Here is a 20,926-nt window from a genome sequence, read left to right as displayed (position 1 = left end):
TGTGGCAGCCCATGGCGCCGGGGACCCTGACCTCTTCTGACTCTGCCCTCCTGTCTGCAGCAGAGGCGTTAATCCTGAGTCCCCTTGTACTGGCCTCCTAGGGCTCCCATAACACAGCCTACCATAAACTGAGTGCCTTAAACCAGAAACTTATTTTCACCGTTCTGGAGGCTAAAAGAAATCAAAGTGTCAGGTGAGCCACAGTCCCTTTGAAGCCTCTAGGAAACAGTCTGTTCCATGAGCCTTTCCTGGCTGCTGGTGGCCCTGGGTGTTCCTTGGTTTGTGAACAGCATGACTCCAGTCTCTGCCTCTGTCTTCACATGACCTTCTTTCTTTTTCTTTTATTTTTTGAGACAGAGCCATGCTGTTGCCCAGGCTGGAGTGCAGTGGCGCCATCTCGGCTCACCGCAACCTCGGCCTCCCGCGTTCGAGCAGTTCTCCTGCCTCAGCCTCCTGAGTAGCTGGCATTACTGGCACCTGGCACCATGGCCAGCTAATTTTTGTATTTTTAGTAGAGATGGGTTTTCAACCATGTTGGCCAGGCTGGTCTGAACTCCTGACCTTGTGATCTGCCCGTCTTGGCCTCCCAAAGCGCTGGGATGACAGGCGTGAGCCACCGAGTCCGGCTAATTTTTTTGTGTTTTTAGTAGAGACGGGGTTTCACCGTGTTTACCAGGATGGTCTAGGTCTCTTGAGCTCGGGACCCGCCCGCCTCGGCCTCCCAAAGCGCTGGGATGACAGGCGTGAGCCACCGCGCCCGGCCTCATGATTCCGTTTCTAAGTCCTAGGTCCGTGCCTGGTCCTGGATCCAAGGACCCGGAAGCTGGCACTGGGCTCGCCCCCGGGAGGCCGCGGTGAGCAAGGCGGGCGTACAGCGCTGGACTCGCGGGCGCGCGGGGAGCTGCGTTGCCCGCGGGAGTGTTGGCGGCGGGGGTCGCTCAGCGCGGGGACCCTGGGCGGAGGGGGCGTGCGGCCTCCCTAGGCAGCTGTCCCGGGGCCCGACGCTAGCGAGGCGCCGCACCCCTCTTCCGCACCCCGGGGCTAGGAGCGGAGTCGCTCGCTCTGCAGCCGTCCTGGGGCGGGCGGGGAACCACCCCGGCCGCAGCCGCGCCCCTGCGGCTTCCCACCCGCGCTGCTCCGCCCGCCGCGGAGGCCCCGGCACTGCGCGCCCTCGGGGTTTGGGCTCCGGACGCCGAGCCCGGAGCCGAGCCGCGAGACCGCCCCGCACCCCCGGCCGCCAGGGGCCGCTGTCGCCCCGGCAGCCACGCCCGCGCGGCGGCGCCGCGCAGGCGCAGAAGCCCGGAACCTCCGCGCCGAGCTTCCGGGCCCGGCCGGGCCCAGTTCGCCGCCGTGCGGGTCCCCCTCGAGTCGGCGCCGAGCCGCGGGTGGGAAGCCGGGCGGGCGGCCCTGCGCGCGCGACCCCGCTCACCCGTCCTCTGCCGGCCCCGCGCGGCCGGGCTCGGCGCCATGTACGCGGTGTACAAGCAGGCGCACCCGCCCACCGGCCTGGAGTTCTCCATGTACTGCAACTTCTTCAACAACAGCGAGCGCAACCTCGTGGTGGCCGGGACCTCGCAGCTCTACGTGTACCGCCTCAACCGCGACGCCGAGGTAGGCCGCGCCGGGGGCAGCCGGCGGCGCCGAGCCCCAGACACGCTCGGTGGTGTGTGCTCGGGGCTCCGTGTCCCGAGGAGCCGGCGCCGCCCCGGAGCCCCCGTGCTCGGGGCCTTTCCCGTGGCCGCCGCCCTGCTCGGCCGCCCTTCTCGCCGCCCCGCTTGCGCTTTCGGTTTTTTCAGCAAGTCGTTCGAAAGAACGAACGCCCACGACGTGCTGGGGACAAGAGATACCGTGTGAACCACACCCGCAGGCACTCGGGGGAGGGGACACCTGCCGCGGCCGCGAGTGCTGCTGCGGGGATGGAGGAGTGCGCCAGGGAGCCGCGTATTTCCTGTCGTATGATCGGAAGAACCTGTCGGAGGCGGAGCGGGAGCTTGTCGGGGGAACGACATTCCTAGCACAAGGAACAAGGCCGGGTCTAGGGTGGGGACAGGCTGTTGACAGGAGTCTCAGTGAAGTGAGCAGACTCCTCGCGGTTTGGGAAGTACAGGGGCGTTTTGGTTGCCAGAGGGTTGAAAGCTGGCCCAGGAAGGCTACTTGGAAGACGCAGTTTCTACAAAGTTATTGAAGGAGGCGTAAGTCTTACCCAGGCCCAGGGATGGTGAGAAGAGGGTGTTCCGGGCAGAAGAAACAGCTTGTGCCCGGGCCCCAAGCAGTCGAGGGTGGAGAGGCCATGCACAGTGTGACCGTGGTGTAGTGTGGATGTGGTGGTGGGGATAGAGGGTGGTAGGCCATGATCAGGACGATTCTCCACAAAGCAAGAAGGAGCCACAAGAGAGTTGGAGTAGGGGCTGACCCAGCAGGTAGATGGGTCAGAGGCGCAGGCCAAAGGCCAGCCCTCCTAGGCACCTACCCCAGCATGTACACGAGTTTGCTGGTCAGGGCTCCTGTTCTTTGAAGGCTTGACGAGGGCTCGAGTGTCTGCTCTGAACACACTGTTGGCAGGAGGCCGCAGTTTCTCACCACATGAGCCCCTTCCTGGGGCAGCTCACAACATGGCAGCCTCCCTTACAATGACAGAGACCCACCCAAGACCCATCAAGACTGAAGCCACGGTATGCTCTGCAGCCTAAGCTCAGAGTGACAGGCAGGCTGCATTGGCTAACACCTATAGTCCCACCCTTTGGGAGGCTGAGTTGGGATGATTGTTTGAGGCCAGGAGTTAGGACTAGCCTGGGCAACATAGCAAGACCCCATATCTACAAATAATTTTTTTTTTTTTTTTTTTCTGGTGAGGCAGTGTCTTGCTCTGTCACTCAGGCTGGAATGCAATCTCAGGCTCACTTTAACCTCCACCTCATGGGTTCAGGCATTTCTTGTGCCTCAGCCCCCTACACCCTCCACCCAGTAGCTGGGATTACAGGTGTGTGACATCATGCCTGGCTAATTATTTATTTATTTATTTATTTATTTTTGAGACGGAATTTCGCTCTTGTTACCCAGGCTGGAGTGCAATGGCGCGATCTCGGCTCACCGCAACCTCCGCCTCCTGGGTTCAGGCAATTTTCCTGCCTCAGCCTCCTGAGTAGCTGGGATTACAGGCACGCACCACCATGCCCAGCTAATGTTTTGTATTTTTAGTAGAGACGGGGTTTCACCATGTTGACCAGGATGGTCTCGATCTCTTGACCTCGTGATCCACCCGCCTCGGCCTCCCAAAGTGCTGGGATTACAGGCTTGAGCCACCGCGGCCGGCCCTATTTTTATTTTTATTTTTAGTAGAGATGGGGTTTTGCCACACTGGCCAGGCTGGTCTCAAACTCGAGCTGAAGCAGTCTACTCATCTTGGCCTTCCAAAGTTGCTAGGATTACAGGAGTGCACCAATGTGCCTGGTCCAAATATAAAATATAAAAATTAGCTGGGCATAGTGGCCTGTGGGTAGTCCTAGCTACACGGGAGGCTGGGGTGGGAGGATCGCTCAAGCCCAGGAGGTCAAGGCTGCAGTGAGCTGTGATTGCACCACTACAGTTTAGCCTGGACAACAGAGTGAGACCCCATCTCCAAAAAAGAAAAAAAAAGGGGCCAGGCACGGTGACTCATGCCTATAATCTTACTACTTTGGGAGGCCAAGGTGGGTGGTTCACTTCAGGTCAGGAGTTTGAGACCAGCTTGGCCAACATGGCAAAACCCTGTCTCTACTACAAATACAAAAATTAGCTGGGCTTGGTGGCAGATGTCTGTAATTCCAGCTACTTGGGAGGCTGAGGCAGGAGAATCACTTGAACTCGGTGGGGCGGAGGCTGCAGTGAGCCGAGATCATGCCACTTCACTCTAGCCTGGGCAGAAGAGTGAAACTCCGTCTCAAAAAAAAAAAAAAAAAAAAAAAGGTAGTAACACACTGTTAAATTTCTGTCACATTCTACTGGTCCTATCTACCAACCCTGGTAGGGGTTGCAGAGGGTGCAACACCTCCCAGCATTCACTGCAGGGGGCCACTGTCGGTTGGCTGAGGTGCTCATTCCACATCAGGCAGCAGTGCAGAGCAGGAGGGGTGTGCAGGAGCCTGGAGTTGAGGACAGGTCTGATGTGGAGGTAAAGTTGGAGTCTTCAGCTTGTGGGTGGTGTCTGCCCGTGGAAACTGGTTGAGATCGCCCAGAATATAGCCAAGGACAGGGTCTTGGGGTACCCCAACATTGAGAGATTGGGGATATGAGAGTCCATGAAAGAGCTGGAGGTGGCATGCCCGGAGGGCAGGGGGAAGCTGGACAGTGCCCTGGAGGCCCAGGGAAGGTGGCTGGGAGGGACTCAATGCTGGTCCCCATGCTGCTGAGCCTCAGGTGATGCCTGGTGATGCTGACAGCAGTCTGGTGGCAGGAGGGGGTCTGGTCTGACTGGAGCAGGGATAAGAGCCCAGCAGAGGAACAGAGTCAGTAACACTGAACACAGGCAACTCTAGAAGTGATTTGTGCACATTGAAGCAAGAAATGGAACCATAAGTGGCAGGAAAAGAGGTTTTCTTATTTTGTTCTGTTTTTTGTTTTTAAGAAATGGGGTCTTGCTATGTTGCCCAGCCTGGCCTCAAACTCCTGGGCTCAAGCCCTCCTCCTGGGGTCAGTCTAGTTGTTGCTCTGTAACAAACTGCCTTGGAACATAGAAACAAGGTCTCTCATCATCATCACACACACCTGGGGGTCAGGTTTTCAGGATTCATTAAAGTGTGGGGAGCCCTTGGCTCTGCTCCAGCAGGGCTCGGCTGAGCCTTGACTGGAATGACTTCAAGAGCGAGGGACAGGCTAGATGCGTCTTCCCCCACCCCCACCCCATCCCTCCACTCTGCCCAGTCCCCCAACATGGCTAGCTTGGTTTTCCGGGCAGCTTGGCTGTGTCGGTATAGTAGAGTTTCTTATAGGAGCTCAGAGCCCCAGGAGGATAAGGCAGAAGTTGCCAGCCACTCGAAGGGCTAGACCAGGAGGGCACCATCCCTGCCACCACAGCCTGTCCTCAGGCAGCCTCCAGCCCAGATTCACCTGGAGAGGGAGGGAGACAGCCGTCTTTCGTGCAGCTGTTTTTTTTTGTTTTTTGAGACGGAATCTCACTCTGTTGATGAGGCTGGGGTGTAGTGGCACGATCTCAGCTCACTGCAACCTCTGCCTCCCAGGTTCAGGGGATTCTCCTGCCTCAGCCTCCCGAGTAGCTGGGACTACAGGCGCACACCATCATGCCCGGCTAATTTTTAGTAGAGACAGGATTTCACCGTGTTGCCCAGGCTAGTCCTGACCTCAGGTGATTCACATGCCTCGGCTTCCGAAAGCTCTCGGATTACAGACGTGAGCCACTGCGCCCGGCCTCGTGCAGCTGTGGGGAACCTGTCCCAGAGACTCTAGTGCAGCCTCGGCTTGGCCTGAGTATGACCTGCTCACCCACGGCCACAGAAAGGAAGGCACAGAACATGGGAGCAGTGAGGAGGGTGGGAGTGTCTGCTGGCACCTCAGTCTCAGGGAGGCAAGAAGCAAGGCCAGGTGCCCCTCGGGGTTTCAAGGGGCTGCTGCTTTGCAGAGAGAGGGAGGGGAAGTGGGTGAACGTGTGGTCTTGGGCAGCATACGAAGCCCCTTTACGAGGAAGAAAATTCACAGGACTTTGTTGAAATTAATGTAAGTCCCCCCCCCACTTTTTTGTTTTGTTTTGTTTTGTTTTTGAGACAGTTTTGCTCTTGTTGCCGAGGCTGGAGTGCACAGTCTTGGCTCACTGCAGCCTCTGCCTCCTGGGTTCAAGCGATGCTGCCGCCTCAGCCTCCTGAGTAGCTGGGATTACAGGCACATGTCACCACACCGACTAATTTTTGTATTTTTTTTTTTTTTTTTTTTTTTTTTTTGAGACGGAGTTTCGCTCTTGTTTCCCAGGCTGGAGTGCAATGGCGCGATCTCGGCTCACCACAACCTCCGCCTCCTGGGTTCAGGCAATTCTCCTGCCTCAGCCTCCTGAGTAGCTGGGATTACAGGCACGCGCCACCACGCCCAGCTAATTTTTTTGTATTTTTAGTAGAGACGGGGTTTCACCATGTTGACCAGGATGGTCTCGATCTCTCGACCTCGTGATCCACCCGCCTCGGCCTCCCAAAGTGCTGGGATTACAAGCTTGAGCCACCGCGCCCGGCCTAATTTTTGTATTTTTAGTAGAGATGGAGTTTCACCATGTTGGTCAGGCTGGTCTAGAATTCCCGACCTTACGCCCACCCCAGCCTCCCAAAGTGCTGGGATTACAGCTGTGAGCCGTGCGCTCAGCCACGCTGCATTGTTAGAAGCAAGACGAGTGCACAGATTTCCTGTGTCCCTCCACCCAGCGTCCCAGGTGTGGACGTTCTGCCATTCCTGCTTCCTTTCCCTTTTTTTTTTTCTGAACCTGGAGAGTAAATTGCAGACAGGATGCCCCTTAGGTCCTAGATGGATTTTGTGCTTTCTGACAGTGAGGACAATGTCTTCTGGAACCACAGAGCAGTATTCTAAATCAGGATGTCAACACCAGTGCGACTCCAGGCCTTAGTCAGAGCTGGCCATTGTCCCAACGACATCCTTGGCTGAGCATGGCATCGATGTCGCAGCCGTTTAACCTAAAATAGGTGCTCAGTTTTTGTCTTTAATGACACTCCCTTGTTTGAAGGCTACAGAGTGGTCACTGGTAGGGTGTCAGTAGGGTGAGTCTTACTGGTAGGTTGAGACTTTTCAGATATTTCCAGATGTTTAATTTTTTTAAATGTTCTTTTATTTATTTATTTCAGATGGCGTCTCACTCAGCCGCCCAGGCTGGAGTGCGGTGATGCGATCTCAGCTCACTGCAACCACTGTCTCCCAGGTTCAAGCAATTCTCCTGTCTCAGCCCCCTGAGTAGCTGAGATTGCAGGTGCCCGCCATCATGCCCAGCTAGTTTTTGTAATTTAGTAGAGACGGGGTTTCACCATGTTGGCCAGGCTGGTCTTGAACTCCTGACCTCAGGTGATCTGCCCACCTTGGCCTCCCAAAGTGCTGGGATTACAGGCGTGAGCCACCACACCCAGCCTTTTATGTATTTATTTTTTTTAGACAAGAGTTTGGCTCTTGTTGCCTTGGCTGGAGTGCAATGGCACCATCTCTGCTCACCATAACTTCCACCTACTGGGTTCAAGCGATTCTCCTGCCTCAGCCTCCTGAGTAGCTGGGATTACAGATGCCTGCACCATGCCCAGCTAATTTTGTGTTTTTAGTAGAGACAGGCTTTTTCCATGTTGGTCAGGCTGGTCTCGAACTCCTGACCTCAAGTGATCCACTCGCCTCAGTCTCCCAAAGTGCTGGGATTATAGGTGTGAGCCACCCGGCCAGGTGTTTATTTTTTATTTTATTTTTTGAGATGGGGTCTCACTCTTTTGCCCAGGTTGGAGTGTGATGGCATGATCTCTTCTCACTTCAACCTCCATCTCCGGGGTTCAAGCCATTCTCCTGCCCCAGCTAGGATTACAGGTGTGCACCACCACGCCCAGCTAATTTTTTGTATTTTTAGTAGAGATAAAGTTTCACCACATTGGTCAGGCTGGTCTTGAACTCCTGACCTCAGTGATCTGCCCACCTCAGCCTCCCAAAGTGCTGGGATTACAGGCGTTAGCCACCTTGCCTGGCCAAGATATTCCCAGGTTTTTAGATGAGAAGTTTGTATTTTTTGGCTGGAACACCACAGCAGAGGCACACAGCATCTCCATCAGCTTTCAGGAGGCAGCTGGAGGCCTTTGCCTCATGACCGGGTGCTGGTGCTTTAGTGTGTAGTTGGGTAGTGTTGGGCTGGATTCCCCCACTGTAAGGTTATTTTTTCCTTTTGTAACTAAAAAGTTTATTGTACAGACTTATTTTGAAACCCTGTAAAAATCCTTTTATTCAAACTTACTTTTTTTTTTGAGACAGAGTCTTGCTCTTTTGCCCAGGTTGGAGTGCAGTGGAGTGATCTCAGCTCACTCAGCGTCCGACACACAAGTTCAAGCCATTCTCATGCCTCAGCCTCCAGAGTAGCTGGGATCATAGGCGTCCACCACCACGCCCAGCTAATTTGGCCTCCCAAAGGGCTGGGATTACAGATGTGAGCCATGCATGGCGCCCGGCCTTGGTCACTATTTCTTTAGCTACTGATTCTGTCCCCTTTCTCCCAAGATGCCAATTAGACATTAGACCATTTGACTGTGTGCACATTTTTCTTTTCTTTTTTTTTTTTAAAGATGGCGTGTTGCTGCTGTTGCCCAAGTTGGAATGTAGTGGCGTGATCTTGACTCACTGCAGCCTCCGCCTCCCAGGTTCAAGCAATTCTCCTGCCTTAGCCCCCCACAGGTGCACACCACCATGCCCAGCTCATTTTTGTATTTTTAGTAGAGACGGGTTTCTCCGTGTTGGTCAGGCTGGTCTCAAACTCCTGACCTCAGGTGATCCCTCCCGCCTCAGCCTCCCAAAGTGCCGGGATTATAGGCATGAGCCACCATGCCCGGCCTACGTTTTTCTTAAAATTCTTCCGAGTGGTTACCCTTCTTGCATGTATACGGAAGTGCAGTTGATATCTGCACATTGACCTTATACTTGTCAGGGAGGGATCAGGCCTCCTTGGATGGTCCTGACGAAGAGAGAAAACTTTCAACATTCCACTCCCAGTGCCACATTGCTGTAGACTTTTTGTAGATACCCTTTATTTAAGGAAGTTTGAGCTGGGCGTGATGGCTCATGCCTGTAATCCTAGCACCTTGGGAAGCCGAGGTGGGCGGATCACCTCAGGTCAGGGTTTGGAGACCCGCCTGGCCAACGTGGCAAAACCTCTTCTCTACTAAATGTAAAAAAATTGGCCGTGGTGGCGCATGCCTGTAATCCCAGCTGCTTGGGAGGCTGACGCAGGATTGCTTGAACCCAGGAGGCCGAGGTTGCACTGAGCTGAGATCACACCACTGCACTCCAGCCTGGGCAACAGAGTGAGACTCCATCTCAAAAATAAATAAACAAATACCTAAGTCTCACTCACATGTGTAGGCCCAGCTACTTGGGAGGCTGAGGTGGGAGGATCACCTGAGCCTAAGAGGTCGAGGCTGCAGTGAGCCGTGATTGCGACTGTGTACTCCAGCCTGGGAGACAGTGAGTCCCTATCCCAAAAAGACAAAAAAAGGCCTGGCGTAGTGGTTAACACCTGTGATTCCAGCACTTCGAGAGGCTACGGTGGGTGAATCACGTGAGGTCAGGAGACCAGCCAATATGGTGAAACCCCATCTCTACTAAAAATACAGAAATTAGCCAGATGTGATGGTGTGTGCCTGTAATCCCAGCTACTCTAGGGAAGCTGAGGCAGAAGAATCACTTGAACCTGGGAGGCAAAGGTTGCAGTGAGCCGAGATCGTGCCACTGTACTCCAACCTGGGGACAGAGTGAGACTTGTCTCAAAAAACCACAACAACAAAAAAAACCCACACCTTTTCCTTGCCTTGAGAAAGGGGCATATAACAATGCTAGTTAGTTTAGCTGCTTAGTAGCAAAGAAGAGTCTCTTATCATCATGGCAAGGTAGCAGAAAGGGAAGAGGTGGAGCTGCAGCCGGGGGGAGCCTGAGGCCTCAGGATAGCTCAGGGCTTCCTCTCTAGCAGGCACATGTATCAAGTAGCTATGGGTACCCCTTGGCTCTGGCTTCCTGTTTTGTGACATTTGGACTTGGGGGCCTGTGGCGTTGGGCTGCTGTGGGTGTGCAACCAGGCAGGTTTGGCAGTGTGCAAAGGGTACACTCTGACCTCAAGTGCTCACCGCACAGGCCTGGCTGCTAGGGAGCCATGAGGTGGGGGACCCCTGGGGGAGGCCTGTGCCAGGGCCAGCCGTGGGTGTGAGAGTGTAAGGGGGGGTGAGCAGGTGTGCACAGCTGTCTGCAGAAGCCCCTGGCCTGCTCCCTCCCTACAGCAGAGAGGGTTTGGGCAGAGCTCCCAGCCTTGGTGGTATTTTCTCATTCCCTGGATGAGGTAAGCCACCAGGTGTGGCCCCTCACTGCCCTCTCTTCCTCCCCCTCCAGGCTCTGACCAAGAATGACAGGAGCGCAGGTGAGTGTGGTGGGGCGGCCATGGGCTGTAGGGGTGCCAGGCGTGACTGGGCCCTGAGCCCTGAGCCCTGAGCCTCTCCCTAGAGGGGAAGGCCCACCGGGAGAAGCTCGAACTCGCCGCCTCCTTCTCCTTCTTCGGCAACGTCATGTCCATGGCCAGCGTGCAGCTGGCGGGAGCCAAGCGGGATGCCCTGCTCCTGAGCTTCAAGGATGCCAAGGTGAGTGGTCGGCTTGGCAGGGGGTGTAGGGTCCAGCCCTACTAGGGTCTGGGGTGTCCCCTATCACTGTGCTGAGGCACCGGCTCCGAGAAATAAGAGACGAGACACAGAAGGACAAAGAAAGTGCAGCTGGGCTTGGGGGGTGCAGCGCCACTTAAGTGGAGACAGGTGGGGCCCCGGACGTCCAGGAGCGTCTGGATTGATTGAGTATAGGTTCGGGGGCAGGGTAGTGAGGGAGGTCATCTTTAAGGATAGTGATAGGGTCACGACATTCACGGGAGCGACAGGCAGTGGGTCCACCCCCATTAGGTCACCTAGGCTAGAAGGCGGGCCGTACGCAGCGAAGGGGGTGCAGCGTGCGACATCTCTTATCTAGGCTACTTCTAAGTTCTGCAGGAGGAAGCTCTGAGTCAGTGCATAGCAGCAGGGTTGGCAGGGTTCACAGCCACCTAGGCATTACTACACCGGAGGGGTTTTAAGCCCTCGGATGCTTGAAGGCTTGCCAACCCGAGGCCAGCTTCCATAAAAACTGGACGCAGAGTACCGCAACTCCTTTTCAGGAGGAGTGGCTCTTGCTCTAAGCCTGCCATACAGCTGATATCTTGACATACTGAACGCTGCCGCCTGGGCCGGCCTGCCGTGTAACAAGTGCCCTTTCAGGCAGAGGCACTGCCGTTTGGGCCACAGATTCTTGGCCTGGTATAACTTTTTCCCTTAAATCATGTTCTGCACTGTGTCTGCTCGAAACATTCCTCCGACTATAAGATATTTATACGGAAACAACTGAGTAGTGAGGGGTTCTTCGGGCACTAATTGTTCCGACTGTAAACTAGGACGTGATTCTATGTAAAGGAAATAACTGAGTAATACTGTAAACTAAGACATTCTCAGGCACTAAGAAGTGCCGGGGATCTGCTTAGCGCTCCTCCTTCGGTGCCCAGATGGGGGGTTACCCACAGGGTTGCCTGGCCAAGGCATGGGAGTGGGTGCTGGGGACTGGCGGGGTGGGCCTGGGCACAGCCATTTGGTTGCCGGGGTGACACTGTCAGGACGTGCAGCGGACAGCCACGGCTGTACCCTCTGACCCCAGCTGTCGGTGGTGGAGTACGACCCGGGCACCCACGACCTGAAGACCCTGTCACTGCACTACTTTGAGGAGCCTGAGCTTCGGGTAGGCCACACTCACGCCACCACCCAGGCCCCAGCCCAGCTGCCTGCCCTCCCCCCGCAGCCGAGTCCGGTTGCCCAAGTGCTTCCCTTGGGGTCTCCTACGCTGGGCCTGGCTGATGCCCCTTCGCCCCCAGGATGGGTTCGTGCAGAACGTACACACCCCCCGAGTGCGGGTGGATCCCGACGGGCGCTGCGCGGCCATGCTGGTCTACGGCACGCGGCTGGTGGTCTTGCCCTTCCGCAGGGAGAGCCTGGCCGAGGAGCACGAGGGGCTCGTGGGTGAGGGGTGAGTGCCAGCTGGGGCAGGCCGTGGTGCCGCGGGGAGGAGGGGGCGCCTGGGCCCGAGCCCCCCTCATCCCCTCATCGCCTGCTAAATAAAGCCCCTGGCCCCCCAGGCAGAGGTCCAGCTTCCTGCCCAGCTACATCATTGACGTGCGGGCCCTGGATGAAAAGCTGCTCAACATCATCGACCTGCAGTTCCTGCACGGCTACTATGAGCCCACCCTGCTCATCCTGTTCGAGCCCAACCAGACCTGGCCCGGGTGAGCCTCCGACAGAGGCCCCTGTATGCTGTGGAGCCCCGGCTGCCTCTGCTTTGGAGCTGGGCTCATGGGACATGGGTGGGGTTTATGGGGTATGGGGCCAGGATTATAGGATGTGGGTGGGGCCGGGCCGGGGCTTGCTCAGGGAGGAGCTGGGCCTGGGTCTTGCAGGGAGGCAAGGCCTCCGACCTACTGGCGTCCCTAGGCGTGTGGCTGTGCGGCAGGACACGTGCTCCATCGTGGCCATCTCGCTGAACATCACACAGAAGGTGCACCCTGTCATCTGGTCCCTCACCAGCCTGCCCTTTGACTGCACCCAGGCTCTGGCCGTGCCCAAGCCCATAGGTGAGAATCCTGGGGGTGCGGAGGGGAGTGCGGGGAGGGGGGCAGTGAGCCTACCCACCAGCCTGTGCCCACCTCCAGGTGGGGTGGTGATCTTTGCCGTCAACTCGCTGTTGTACCTGAACCAGAGTGTCCCTCCGTACGGTGTGGCTCTCAACAGCCTCACCACAGGCACCACGGCTTTCCCGCTGCGTGAGTGTGGGGTGGCTGGGGGAGGCCAGGGACAGCTTGGGCCTTCCCGGTCGTCCTGACCACCCATCCCACAGGCACCCAGGAGGGTGTGCGGATCACCCTGGACTGTGCCCAGGCCACCTTCATCTCCTACGACAAGATGGTCATCTCCCTCAAGGGCGGCGAGATGTGAGCCCCTCCCCTGCCCATGAACTCTGCCCCTTTCCAGTCCCCCGGCCCCCTTCACTGCCCCAGGGTGCACACCGCCCACTCAGAACTCCCCCTGCCCCCAGCTACGTGCTGACCCTCATCACCGATGGCATGCGCAGCGTCCGGGCGTTCCACTTTGACAAGGCGGCCGCCAGCGTCCTCACCACCAGCGTGAGTTGGGACTGGGGGTTGGGTCTGGGTCTGGGCCCAGGCCCGCCCTCACCCACCTGTGCTCCCTCAGATGGTCACCATGGAGCCTGGGTACCTGTTCCTGGGTTCTCGCCTGGGCAACTCCCTCCTTCTCAAGTACACTGAGAAGCTGCAGGAGCCCCCGGCCAGCGCCGTCCGCGAGGCTGGCGACAAGGTGGGTCTCCGAGGCCCATGGTGCCACCGCCCCTCCTGTGGGTGCTGCCGCAGCATGCTGCTCAGTGCCCTTTCCTGCCTTACAGGAAGAGCCTCCCTCAAAGAAGAAGCGTGTGGACGCCACGGCTGGCTGGTCAGGTGAGGACCGGGCCAGGGCCCGTCAGGAGCGGGGCCGGTGACCCGGGGCTGTGCTGAGGCGGGCTTTCTGTGTGCAGCTGGGGGCAAGTCGGTGCCACAAGACGAGGTGGATGAGATCGAAGTCTACGGCAGCGAGGCCCAGTCAGGCACACAGCTGGCCACCTACTCCTTTGAGGTGAGACAGAGGCAGCAGGGCCCGCTCCCAGCCAGTGCCCCCCCATCGGCCCCCTGACCGTCGCTGTCCGCAGGTGTGTGACAGCATCCTTAACATCGGACCCTGCGCCAATGCCGCCATGGGCGAGCCTGCCTTTCTCTCTGAAGAGGTACCCAGGGTTGGGGTCAGGGCTGGAGGCAAGGGCTGGGATGTGTGTGTGTGTTGGCGGGAGGCTCATCGTTACCCCCGAGTCCCTGTGCAGTTTCAGAACAGCCCTGAGCCAGACCTGGAGATTGTGGTTTGCTCCGGCCACGGCAAGAACGGGGCTCTGTCGGTGCTGCAGGTGTGTGGGCAGGTGGGAGGCGGGCACCTCCTGGTGGGACCTTGGTGGGCTCACAGCCTCATCACACCCCCACCCCATCGCCATTCTAGAAGAGCATCCGGCCCCAGGTGGTGACAACCTTTGAGCTTCCAGGCTGCTACGACATGTGGACGGTCATTGCCCCGGTGCGTAAGGAGGAGGTAGGTGCAAGTCCCCTGCAGGGAGGCCCTGGGATGGGACCGGCACTGCCTTCTCACGGGACGCGGGTACGGTGGTGGGGGCCCAGTTAGTGCCCCTACATGCTGCCCTCACTGGACTGTTGCCTCCAGCCTGCTCCCCTTTGGCCCTGACAGGAGGAGAATCCCAAGGGGGAGGGCACAGAGCAGGAACCCAGCACCCCTGAAGCCGATGATGACAGCCGCAGACACGGATTCCTGATTCTGAGCCGGGAAGACTCAACCATGGTGAGGGGCAGGGCCTGGGACCTGGGGCTGGGGTCCCCTGGGGAGCGGGCCTTCCTCACGCTGTCACCTGCAGATCCTGCAGACGGGGCAGGAGATCATGGAGCTGGACACCAGCGGCTTTGCCACGCAGGGCCCCACAGTCTTTGCCGGGAACGTTGGGGACGACCGCTACATTGTCCAAGTGTCGCCGCTGGGCATCCGCCTGCTGGAAGGAGGTGGGCGGGCGGGGATGGGGGGGATGGGCCCTGGGGAGGGGCTCATGCTGACTGCCCTGTGCCCACAGTGAATCAGCTGCACTTCATCCCCGTGGACCTGGGCGCCCCCATCGTGCAGTGTGCCGTGGCCGACCCCTACGTGGTCATCATGAGTGCTGAGGGCCACGTCACCATGTTTCTGCTGAAGAGTGACTCCTACGGCGGCCGCCACCACCGCCTGGCGCTGCACAAGCCCCCGCTGCACCACGTAGGCCCCCCACTCCCGGTGCCCGCCTGTCCTGGCCCCCTGCCCGCCACTGAGCCCACCCCTCTCCCCGCAGCAGTCCAAGGTGATCACACTGTGCCTGTACCGAGACCTCAGCGGTATGTTCACCACAGAGAGCCGCCTGGGCGGGGCCCGTGACGAGCTGGGGGGCCGCAGCGGCTCGGAGGCCGAGGGTCTGGGCTCAGAGACGAGGTGCGTCGGGGCCAGGGGTGCAGGTGGGGGCTTGGGTCCCTGTGGCCGGCAGGCTGCCTGTGACCCTGTGTCGGCCCCCAGCCCCACAGTGGATGATGAGGAGGAGATGCTGTATGGGGATTCCGGCTCCCTCTTCAGCCCCAGCAAGGAGGAGGCCCGAAGAAGCAGCCAGCCCCCTGCTGACCGGGACCCTGCACCCTTCCGGGCAGAGCCCACCCACTGGTGCCTGCTGGTGCGGGAGAACGGCACCATGGAGGTAGGTGGTGCCCTGCCCCGTGGCCCAGCCGGCTCCACCCACCTGCCTCCACTGACTGCTGCCCACCCCATAGATCTACCAGCTCCCCGACTGGCGGCTGGTGTTCCTGGTGAAGAACTTCCCCGTGGGGCAGCGGGTCCTTGTGGACAGTTCCTTTGGACAGCCCACCACACAGGGCGAAGCCCGCAGGGAGGAGGCCACACGCCAGGGGGAGCTGCCCCTGGTCAAGGAGGTGCTGCTGGTTGCTCTGGGCAGCCGCCAGAGCAGGCCCTACCTGCTGGTGAGCACACGGCCTGGCCTCCCCTTCCCACGGCCCATCCCGCCTTCCCCGCAGCCTGCCTCTTCCCGCGGCCCCGCCCCTTCCCCGCGGCCCCGCCCCCTCGCGTGGCCCCTCCCCTCCCTCGGCCCTGCCCATCTTCCCCACGGCCCCGCCTTTATCCCTCAGGGCCCCTCCTTCCCGACGCCTCTGCCTCATCCCCGCAGGTGCACGTGGACCAGGAGCTGCTTATCTACGAGGCCTTCCCCCATGACTCTCAGCTCAGCCAGGGCAATCTCAAAGTCCGCTTTAAGAAGGTGCCCACGCTGCCGGGGTGTGGGGAGGGTATGGTACAAGGGGTGGGTTTCAGACCTGCAGCCCCTGGAGCATCTGAATGGTTCTGCCCCAGGTCCCTCACAACATCAACTTCCGTGAGAAGAAGCCGAAGCCATCGAAGAAGAAAGCGGAAGGCGGCAGCGCGGAGGAGGGCGCTGGGGCACGGGGCCGCGTGGCACGTTTCCGCTACTTCGAGGACATTTACGGCTATTCAGGGGTAGGCCGGCGCCGCCGCGGGGGTCTGCGGTGGGGGGGAGAGGCGGCCTCATCCACAGCCTCCTCACGGCGCCTGCCCCCAGGTATTCATCTGCGGCCCCTCCCCTCACTGGCTCCTGGTGACCGGCCGAGGGGCGCTGCGGCTGCACCCCATGGGCATTGACGGCCCTGTCGACTCTTTTGCTCCGTTCCACAACATCAACTGTCCCCGTGGCTTCCTGTACTTCAACAGACAGGTTGGGGCCCAGCCCAGTACCCAGCAGCCCTGGCTGATGCTGCCCCAGTCAGGGCCGAGGGGCAGGGACAGGAGGGGGACCGTTGGCTCCACCCCAGGACCAGGAAGGAGCGTCCAGAGGGCGGCGGGGTGGAGGCCGAGGAGGTGGAGCCTGGAGCTCGGTGCTCCAAAGGTCCGGAAAGGGGTGACCCTGGGATTCCCCCCGACTGCTCTGCGGGCTTGTAGGCCTTCACAGGGCGTCCTCGGGACAGCTTCCCGAGTGCCGGTTCTGCTCCCTGACTCTGGGAGGGCACACGTGCTCTCTGATCTTGGTTCCCCATCTGAGCCACCACAACACTCCAGGGCACGTGGGACCTTGACTGGGATGTGGTTGAGTCCTGCCCAAATGCCTGAGGACTCAGGACTGTCTGTGGAAGAGGGTGGCCCCGGCTCCTTCTGTTACTTTCAGTCCCCAGCACGGCAGCCTGGGCTGCCCTTTGTTTGCCGCCTCCAGTGCCTTTCTGGCTTAGCTTTCCCATCACCTGTGACCAGCGTCCCTAGCCCCAGCTGAGCCTGGGAACAGAAGGCAGAGGAGCCCCAGAGGCTGAGTGGTGGCCCATTCCGGGACCTCGTCTGGACACAGCTGCCCCTCACCCACCCCTGCTTCTGCAGAGCTGAGAGCAGCAACCCAGGGGCTCTCGGCAGCCTGGGCCTGCCTGCCCCTGCTCCCTTACCCTGTGCCCCCACCCCAGGGTGAGCTGAGGATCAGTGTCCTGCCCGCCTACCTGTCCTACGACGCCCCGTGGCCTGTCAGGAAGATCCCGCTGCGCTGCACGGCCCACTACGTGGCTTACCACGTGGAGTCCAAGGTCTGCCCCCAGCCTCGCCCCACCGGGGACCTTCTGGGCCGCATCTGGCCAGTGGCATGTGACCTCCACTAACCTGCAGGTGTATGCTGTGGCCACCAGCACCAACATGCCCTGCACCCGCATCCCACGCATGACTGGCGAGGAGAAGGAATTTGAGACCATCGAGAGAGGTGTGTGGCACCCACCGCACGCTCCCCTCCTGAGCCCGAACTCACGGAAGCTCCACTGTGACCGCCACCCTTCCTCCCTACAGACGAGCGGTACATCCACCCCCAGCAGGAGGCCTTCTCCATCCAGCTCATCTCCCCGGTCAGCTGGGAGGCCATTCCCAACGCCAGGTGAGGCTGGGCCTGGGTGGGGCTCCCCAAGGCCTCTGGGGCAGCATCCTGACGCCCCTGGCCCCTACAGGATCGAGCTGCAGGAGTGGGAGCATGTGACCTGCATGAAGACAGTGTCGCTGCGTAGTGAGGAGACCGTGTCAGGCCTCAAAGGCTATGTGGCCGCTGGGACCTGCCTCATGCAAGGCGAGGAAGTCACATGCCGAGGGCGGGTAAGGGGCAGGTGGGCAGGGGCAGACAGCCCTGGCAGCCCTGCTTCCATCCCCACACCCAAGCCACAGCCATCCCCACGCCCTCCAGATCTTGATCATGGATGTGATTGAGGTGGTACCTGAGCCTGGCCAGCCCTTGACCAAGAACAAGTTCAAAGTCCTTTACGAGAAGGAGCAGAAGGGGCCCGTGACCGCCCTGTGCCACTGCAACGGCCACCTGGTGTCAGCCATCGGCCAGAAGGTGCCAGTCCTACCTGGCATGTGCCCCCCGCTCACCCCCACCCGGCATGGCGACCGCCCCCACTCACCCTCTCTACCCCCCACCCCCAGATTTTCCTGTGGAGCCTGCGGGCCAGCGAGCTGACGGGCATGGCCTTCATCGACACACAGCTTTACATCCACCAGATGATCAGCGTCAAGAACTTCATCCTGGCAGCCGATGTCATGAAGAGCATCTCACTCCTGCGCTACCAGGAGGAGAGCAAGACGCTGAGCCTTGTGTCGCGGGTAGCGTGTGGCCGTGGTGCCTGTGTCTGGGTAGGTACCTGCCAAAGGCACCTCTGACGCCCCCCCCCTTCCTGCCCCCAGGATGCCAAGCCCCTGGAGGTGTACAGCGTGGACTTCATGGTGGACAACGCCCAGCTGGGTTTTCTGGGTATGTGGGCAGGGCCCTGGGGGCACTGAGGCTCTAAGGGTGGCTGGGGCTGACCCTGGGCCTCTGCTCCCCAGTGTCTGACCGGGACCGCAACCTCATGGTGTACATGTACCTGCCTGAAGGTGAGTGCTTCCTCCACCCCCTCTGCCTGGGCTGTGGCTGGGCAGGCAGTGACCCAAAGCCCTTCCGGTCTAGCCAAGGAGAGTTTCGGGGGCATGCGCCTGTTGCGCCGGGCGGACTTTCACGTGGGTGCCCATGTGAACACGTTCTGGAGGACCCCGTGCCGGGGAGCTACTGAGGGGCTCAGCAAAAAGTCGGTCGTGTGGGAGAATAAGCACATCACTTGGTTTGGTGAGTGTGGAGGGCAGGTGTGTCTGGGTTGGGGGGAGCCCTAAGTTTGGCCCGGCTCACACCGCAACCCCCACAGCCACCCTGGACGGTGGCATCGGGCTGCTGCTGCCCATGCAGGAGAAGACCTACCGGCGGCTGCTGATGCTGCAGAATGCGCTGACCACCATGCTGCCACACCATGCAGGCCTCAACCCCCGCGCCTTCCGGTGAGCCCCGACCCCTGTGCAGCGCCCCCTCCACCCCAGCCCGCCCTGACCTCTGTGCCTGCACCCCCCAGCATGCTGCACGTGGACCGCCGCACGCTGCAGAATGCCGTGCGCAACGTGCTGGACGGGGAGCTGCTCAACCGCTACCTGTACCTGAGCACCATGGAGCGCAGTGAGCTGGCCAAGAAGATTGGCACCACGCCTGACATCGTAAGTGCGCCCCCGCCCCCGTATGCCCCCCCCCGCCAGTGTGCGTGCTCGCCCACCCATCCATCCCTTGCAGATCCTGGACGACTTGCTGGAGACAGACCGTGTCACCGCCCACTTCTAGCCCCACGGGTGCCACCGCCGCCACCACACCGCACTACCTCCCGCCACCTTTTTTGTATAAAACACAAATAAAAACATTTTTGTTTGAGATGAGTGTGTGGTCATTACACGGCAAGTGCCTGCGGGGCTTGGGGTGCCCACACCTCCATCTGCCATCTGCCCAAGGCATAAAGGGCCCCGTCGAACCCGAGCCTGGTTGTCGGGCCGAGCACGCTAGGTCTCCAGGTACTGGTACAGCTCCTCCGCTGGGGCCACAAGCCGCAGGTGGACCAGAGCACGTGCCAGAAGGGCGGTCAGCCGCATGGCCAAGGTCTGCAGCCTGTGTGGGTGGGTCAGGTCACAGGTGGGTGGGGAGCAGGCCCCTGCCACCCGCCTGCCCCAGGGCCACTCACCTGAGGGCCACTTCAAACTTGAGCATCTCCCAGACGACCTTGGCGTGGCGCAGGAGGCTGGTGCCGTAGACACCCTGGTACGCGGCGCCCGCCAGGCGGCTCCAGCCCCGGACGGCCCTGCACACACCTACGTCAGCAGCATGTCCGCCCCACACCAGCCCGGCCAGAGGCACCCGCTCAGGGGACTGACCTCTTGGCCATGAGGAAGTAGCGGTCCACCGGGGTGCCGAGGGCCACGTTGATGGCGCGCACGGTGTTGATGTTGCGCAGCACCAGCAGCATGGGCCGCGGCAGCGCCTTGAGCACCGCCATGACGGCCTCGAAGCGCTCGCGAGCCATGTCCACCATGTAGGCCGCCTCTTCGCGGCTCAGCAGGTGCGAGCCCCACAGCTGCCCCAGGCGCACCGGCCGCTGCATGAGCATCTCGGAGAAGAGCAGGTAGTCTGGGGAGGGAGGGGGGCTCTGAGCCGGGCTCCGAGCGGCCAGCCTCCCTCCCGCGGCGCCCCGGCCATCCCTGCACACTCTCACCTTGCACACCGAGTGCAGCTGCGTGCACCTGCATGGCTGCGTCGTCCCGCAGGATGATGGCCCGCCACAGCTGGCACAGGGCTGCGCGGTCCCTGGGGGCGGATGGGACCGGGTCCACCAGAGATGAGCCCTGGATGCGCCCCTAGCAGCCGGAGAGGCCTGCCCAACCCCATGCCTGCCCTCCCGCACTCACTTCTCCTCCAGGAACTGGTAGAGTCCGTGGTCCAGCAGTACCAGCTCCGCCTTCCCGTCGGGGCCTTTCCGCACCAAAACTAGGAACACAGCCTTTTAGGTTGCACCCCGCCCACCCCGAGACCCCCACCCCCAGGGGACTTCCTACCGTTGCCAGGGTGTGGGTCCGAGTGGATGAAGCCCGTGTAAAATATCTGCTCAGCAAAGGCCTTGATGAGCTTCTCTGCTATCTGGGAAGAGGAGAGGCCTTGCAGTGGACAAAGGCAGCACCCTCCCGCCCCGCACCCCAGCGCCCGCCCTACACGCACATCCTGCACCGCCAGCCCCTGGCTCCTGATGGCCTCCACATCGTTGACCTTGCAGCCGGCGCAGAAGTCAGCGGTGAGCACGCGCTGGGGAGAGCAAGAGGCTGGGCTCAGCAGGCCTGGTGCTGTGCCCACCCCAGAGGCCTGGCCCAGCCCACCTTGCTGGACTTGTCCCAGTGCACGCGGGGCACCACGACGTAGGGGAAGTGTGCCAGCTCGTGGGCACAACGCTCCGCGTTGCGGCCCTCATTCTCGAAGTCCAGCTCCTGGGCCAGGGTCCCTTTCAGGTCCTATGGGCCAAACGGGGGCTCAGGGTCAAGGCTGAGGACCTACTCTGCCTACCAGCACGGCGGGACTCGGCAGGGGAAGGGGCGGG

The 20,926-nt window shown here is 60.2% G+C and overlaps 2 protein-coding genes across 8 annotated transcripts in view; one reads left to right on the top strand and one right to left on the bottom strand.

Moving 5' to 3' along the window:
* The first annotated feature begins 1,306 nt into the window (after window positions 1-1,306).
* On the top strand, window positions 1,307-19,221 carry CPSF1 (cleavage and polyadenylation specific factor 1). 3 transcript variants are annotated; one of them, XM_074387288.1, is made up of 37 exons: window positions 1,307-1,611; window positions 10,102-10,129; window positions 10,213-10,346; window positions 11,437-11,517; window positions 11,651-11,802; window positions 11,912-12,058; window positions 12,264-12,403; window positions 12,482-12,592; window positions 12,667-12,760; window positions 12,865-12,952; window positions 13,023-13,145; window positions 13,231-13,282; window positions 13,360-13,457; window positions 13,531-13,605; window positions 13,699-13,779; window positions 13,869-13,958; window positions 14,112-14,222; window positions 14,296-14,437; window positions 14,506-14,684; window positions 14,761-14,894; window positions 14,976-15,150; window positions 15,224-15,430; window positions 15,634-15,723; window positions 15,816-15,959; window positions 16,042-16,194; window positions 16,925-17,041; window positions 17,121-17,211; window positions 17,295-17,379; window positions 17,450-17,591; window positions 17,680-17,832; window positions 17,922-18,098; window positions 18,180-18,246; window positions 18,321-18,368; window positions 18,442-18,597; window positions 18,674-18,803; window positions 18,875-19,013; window positions 19,087-19,221. In XM_074387288.1, exons 1-37 carry the CDS (start codon window positions 1,468-1,470, stop codon window positions 19,132-19,134), a joined length of 4,326 nt encoding a protein of 1,441 aa, XP_074243389.1. In that variant the 5' UTR covers window positions 1,307-1,467; the 3' UTR covers window positions 19,135-19,221. The 3 variants fall into 3 exon arrangements, with proteins under 3 accessions (XP_074243389.1, XP_039320395.2, XP_074243390.1); XM_039464461.2 differs by having other exon boundaries at window positions 14,758-14,894; XM_074387289.1 differs by lacking the exon at window positions 1,307-1,611 and adding an exon at window positions 1,686-2,192 and having other exon boundaries at window positions 14,758-14,894.
* Window positions 19,211-20,926, bottom strand: part of ADCK5 (aarF domain containing kinase 5) — a 16,770-nt gene continuing 15,054 nt past the window's right edge. For 4 of the 5 annotated variants that reach the window (XM_039464463.2, XM_010329846.3, XM_074387290.1 and 1 more), the window contains 8 exons: window positions 20,709-20,840; window positions 20,554-20,637; window positions 20,394-20,475; window positions 20,247-20,325; window positions 20,054-20,145; window positions 19,716-19,968; window positions 19,526-19,642; window positions 19,211-19,452 (listed from right to left, as the gene is read on the bottom strand). In XM_039464463.2, the coding sequence (XP_039320397.2) occupies window positions 19,347-19,452; window positions 19,526-19,642; window positions 19,716-19,968; window positions 20,054-20,145; window positions 20,247-20,325; window positions 20,394-20,475; window positions 20,554-20,637; window positions 20,709-20,840 (945 nt within the window). In that variant the 3' untranslated portion in view covers window positions 19,211-19,346. The remainder of the gene's footprint in view (window positions 19,453-19,525; window positions 19,643-19,715; window positions 19,969-20,053; window positions 20,146-20,246; window positions 20,326-20,393; window positions 20,476-20,553; window positions 20,638-20,708; window positions 20,841-20,926) is intronic. The other variant, XM_039464464.2, reaches the window with a different exon arrangement.

The sequence above is a fragment of the Saimiri boliviensis genome, chromosome 15, assembly GCF_048565385.1.
Source record: "Saimiri boliviensis isolate mSaiBol1 chromosome 15, mSaiBol1.pri, whole genome shotgun sequence".
In the NCBI taxonomy this organism is placed as follows: Eukaryota; Metazoa; Chordata; class Mammalia; order Primates; family Cebidae; genus Saimiri; species Saimiri boliviensis.
The sequence above is the reverse complement of the archived record's forward strand: the minus strand, read 5'-3'. Positions and strand labels throughout refer to the sequence as shown.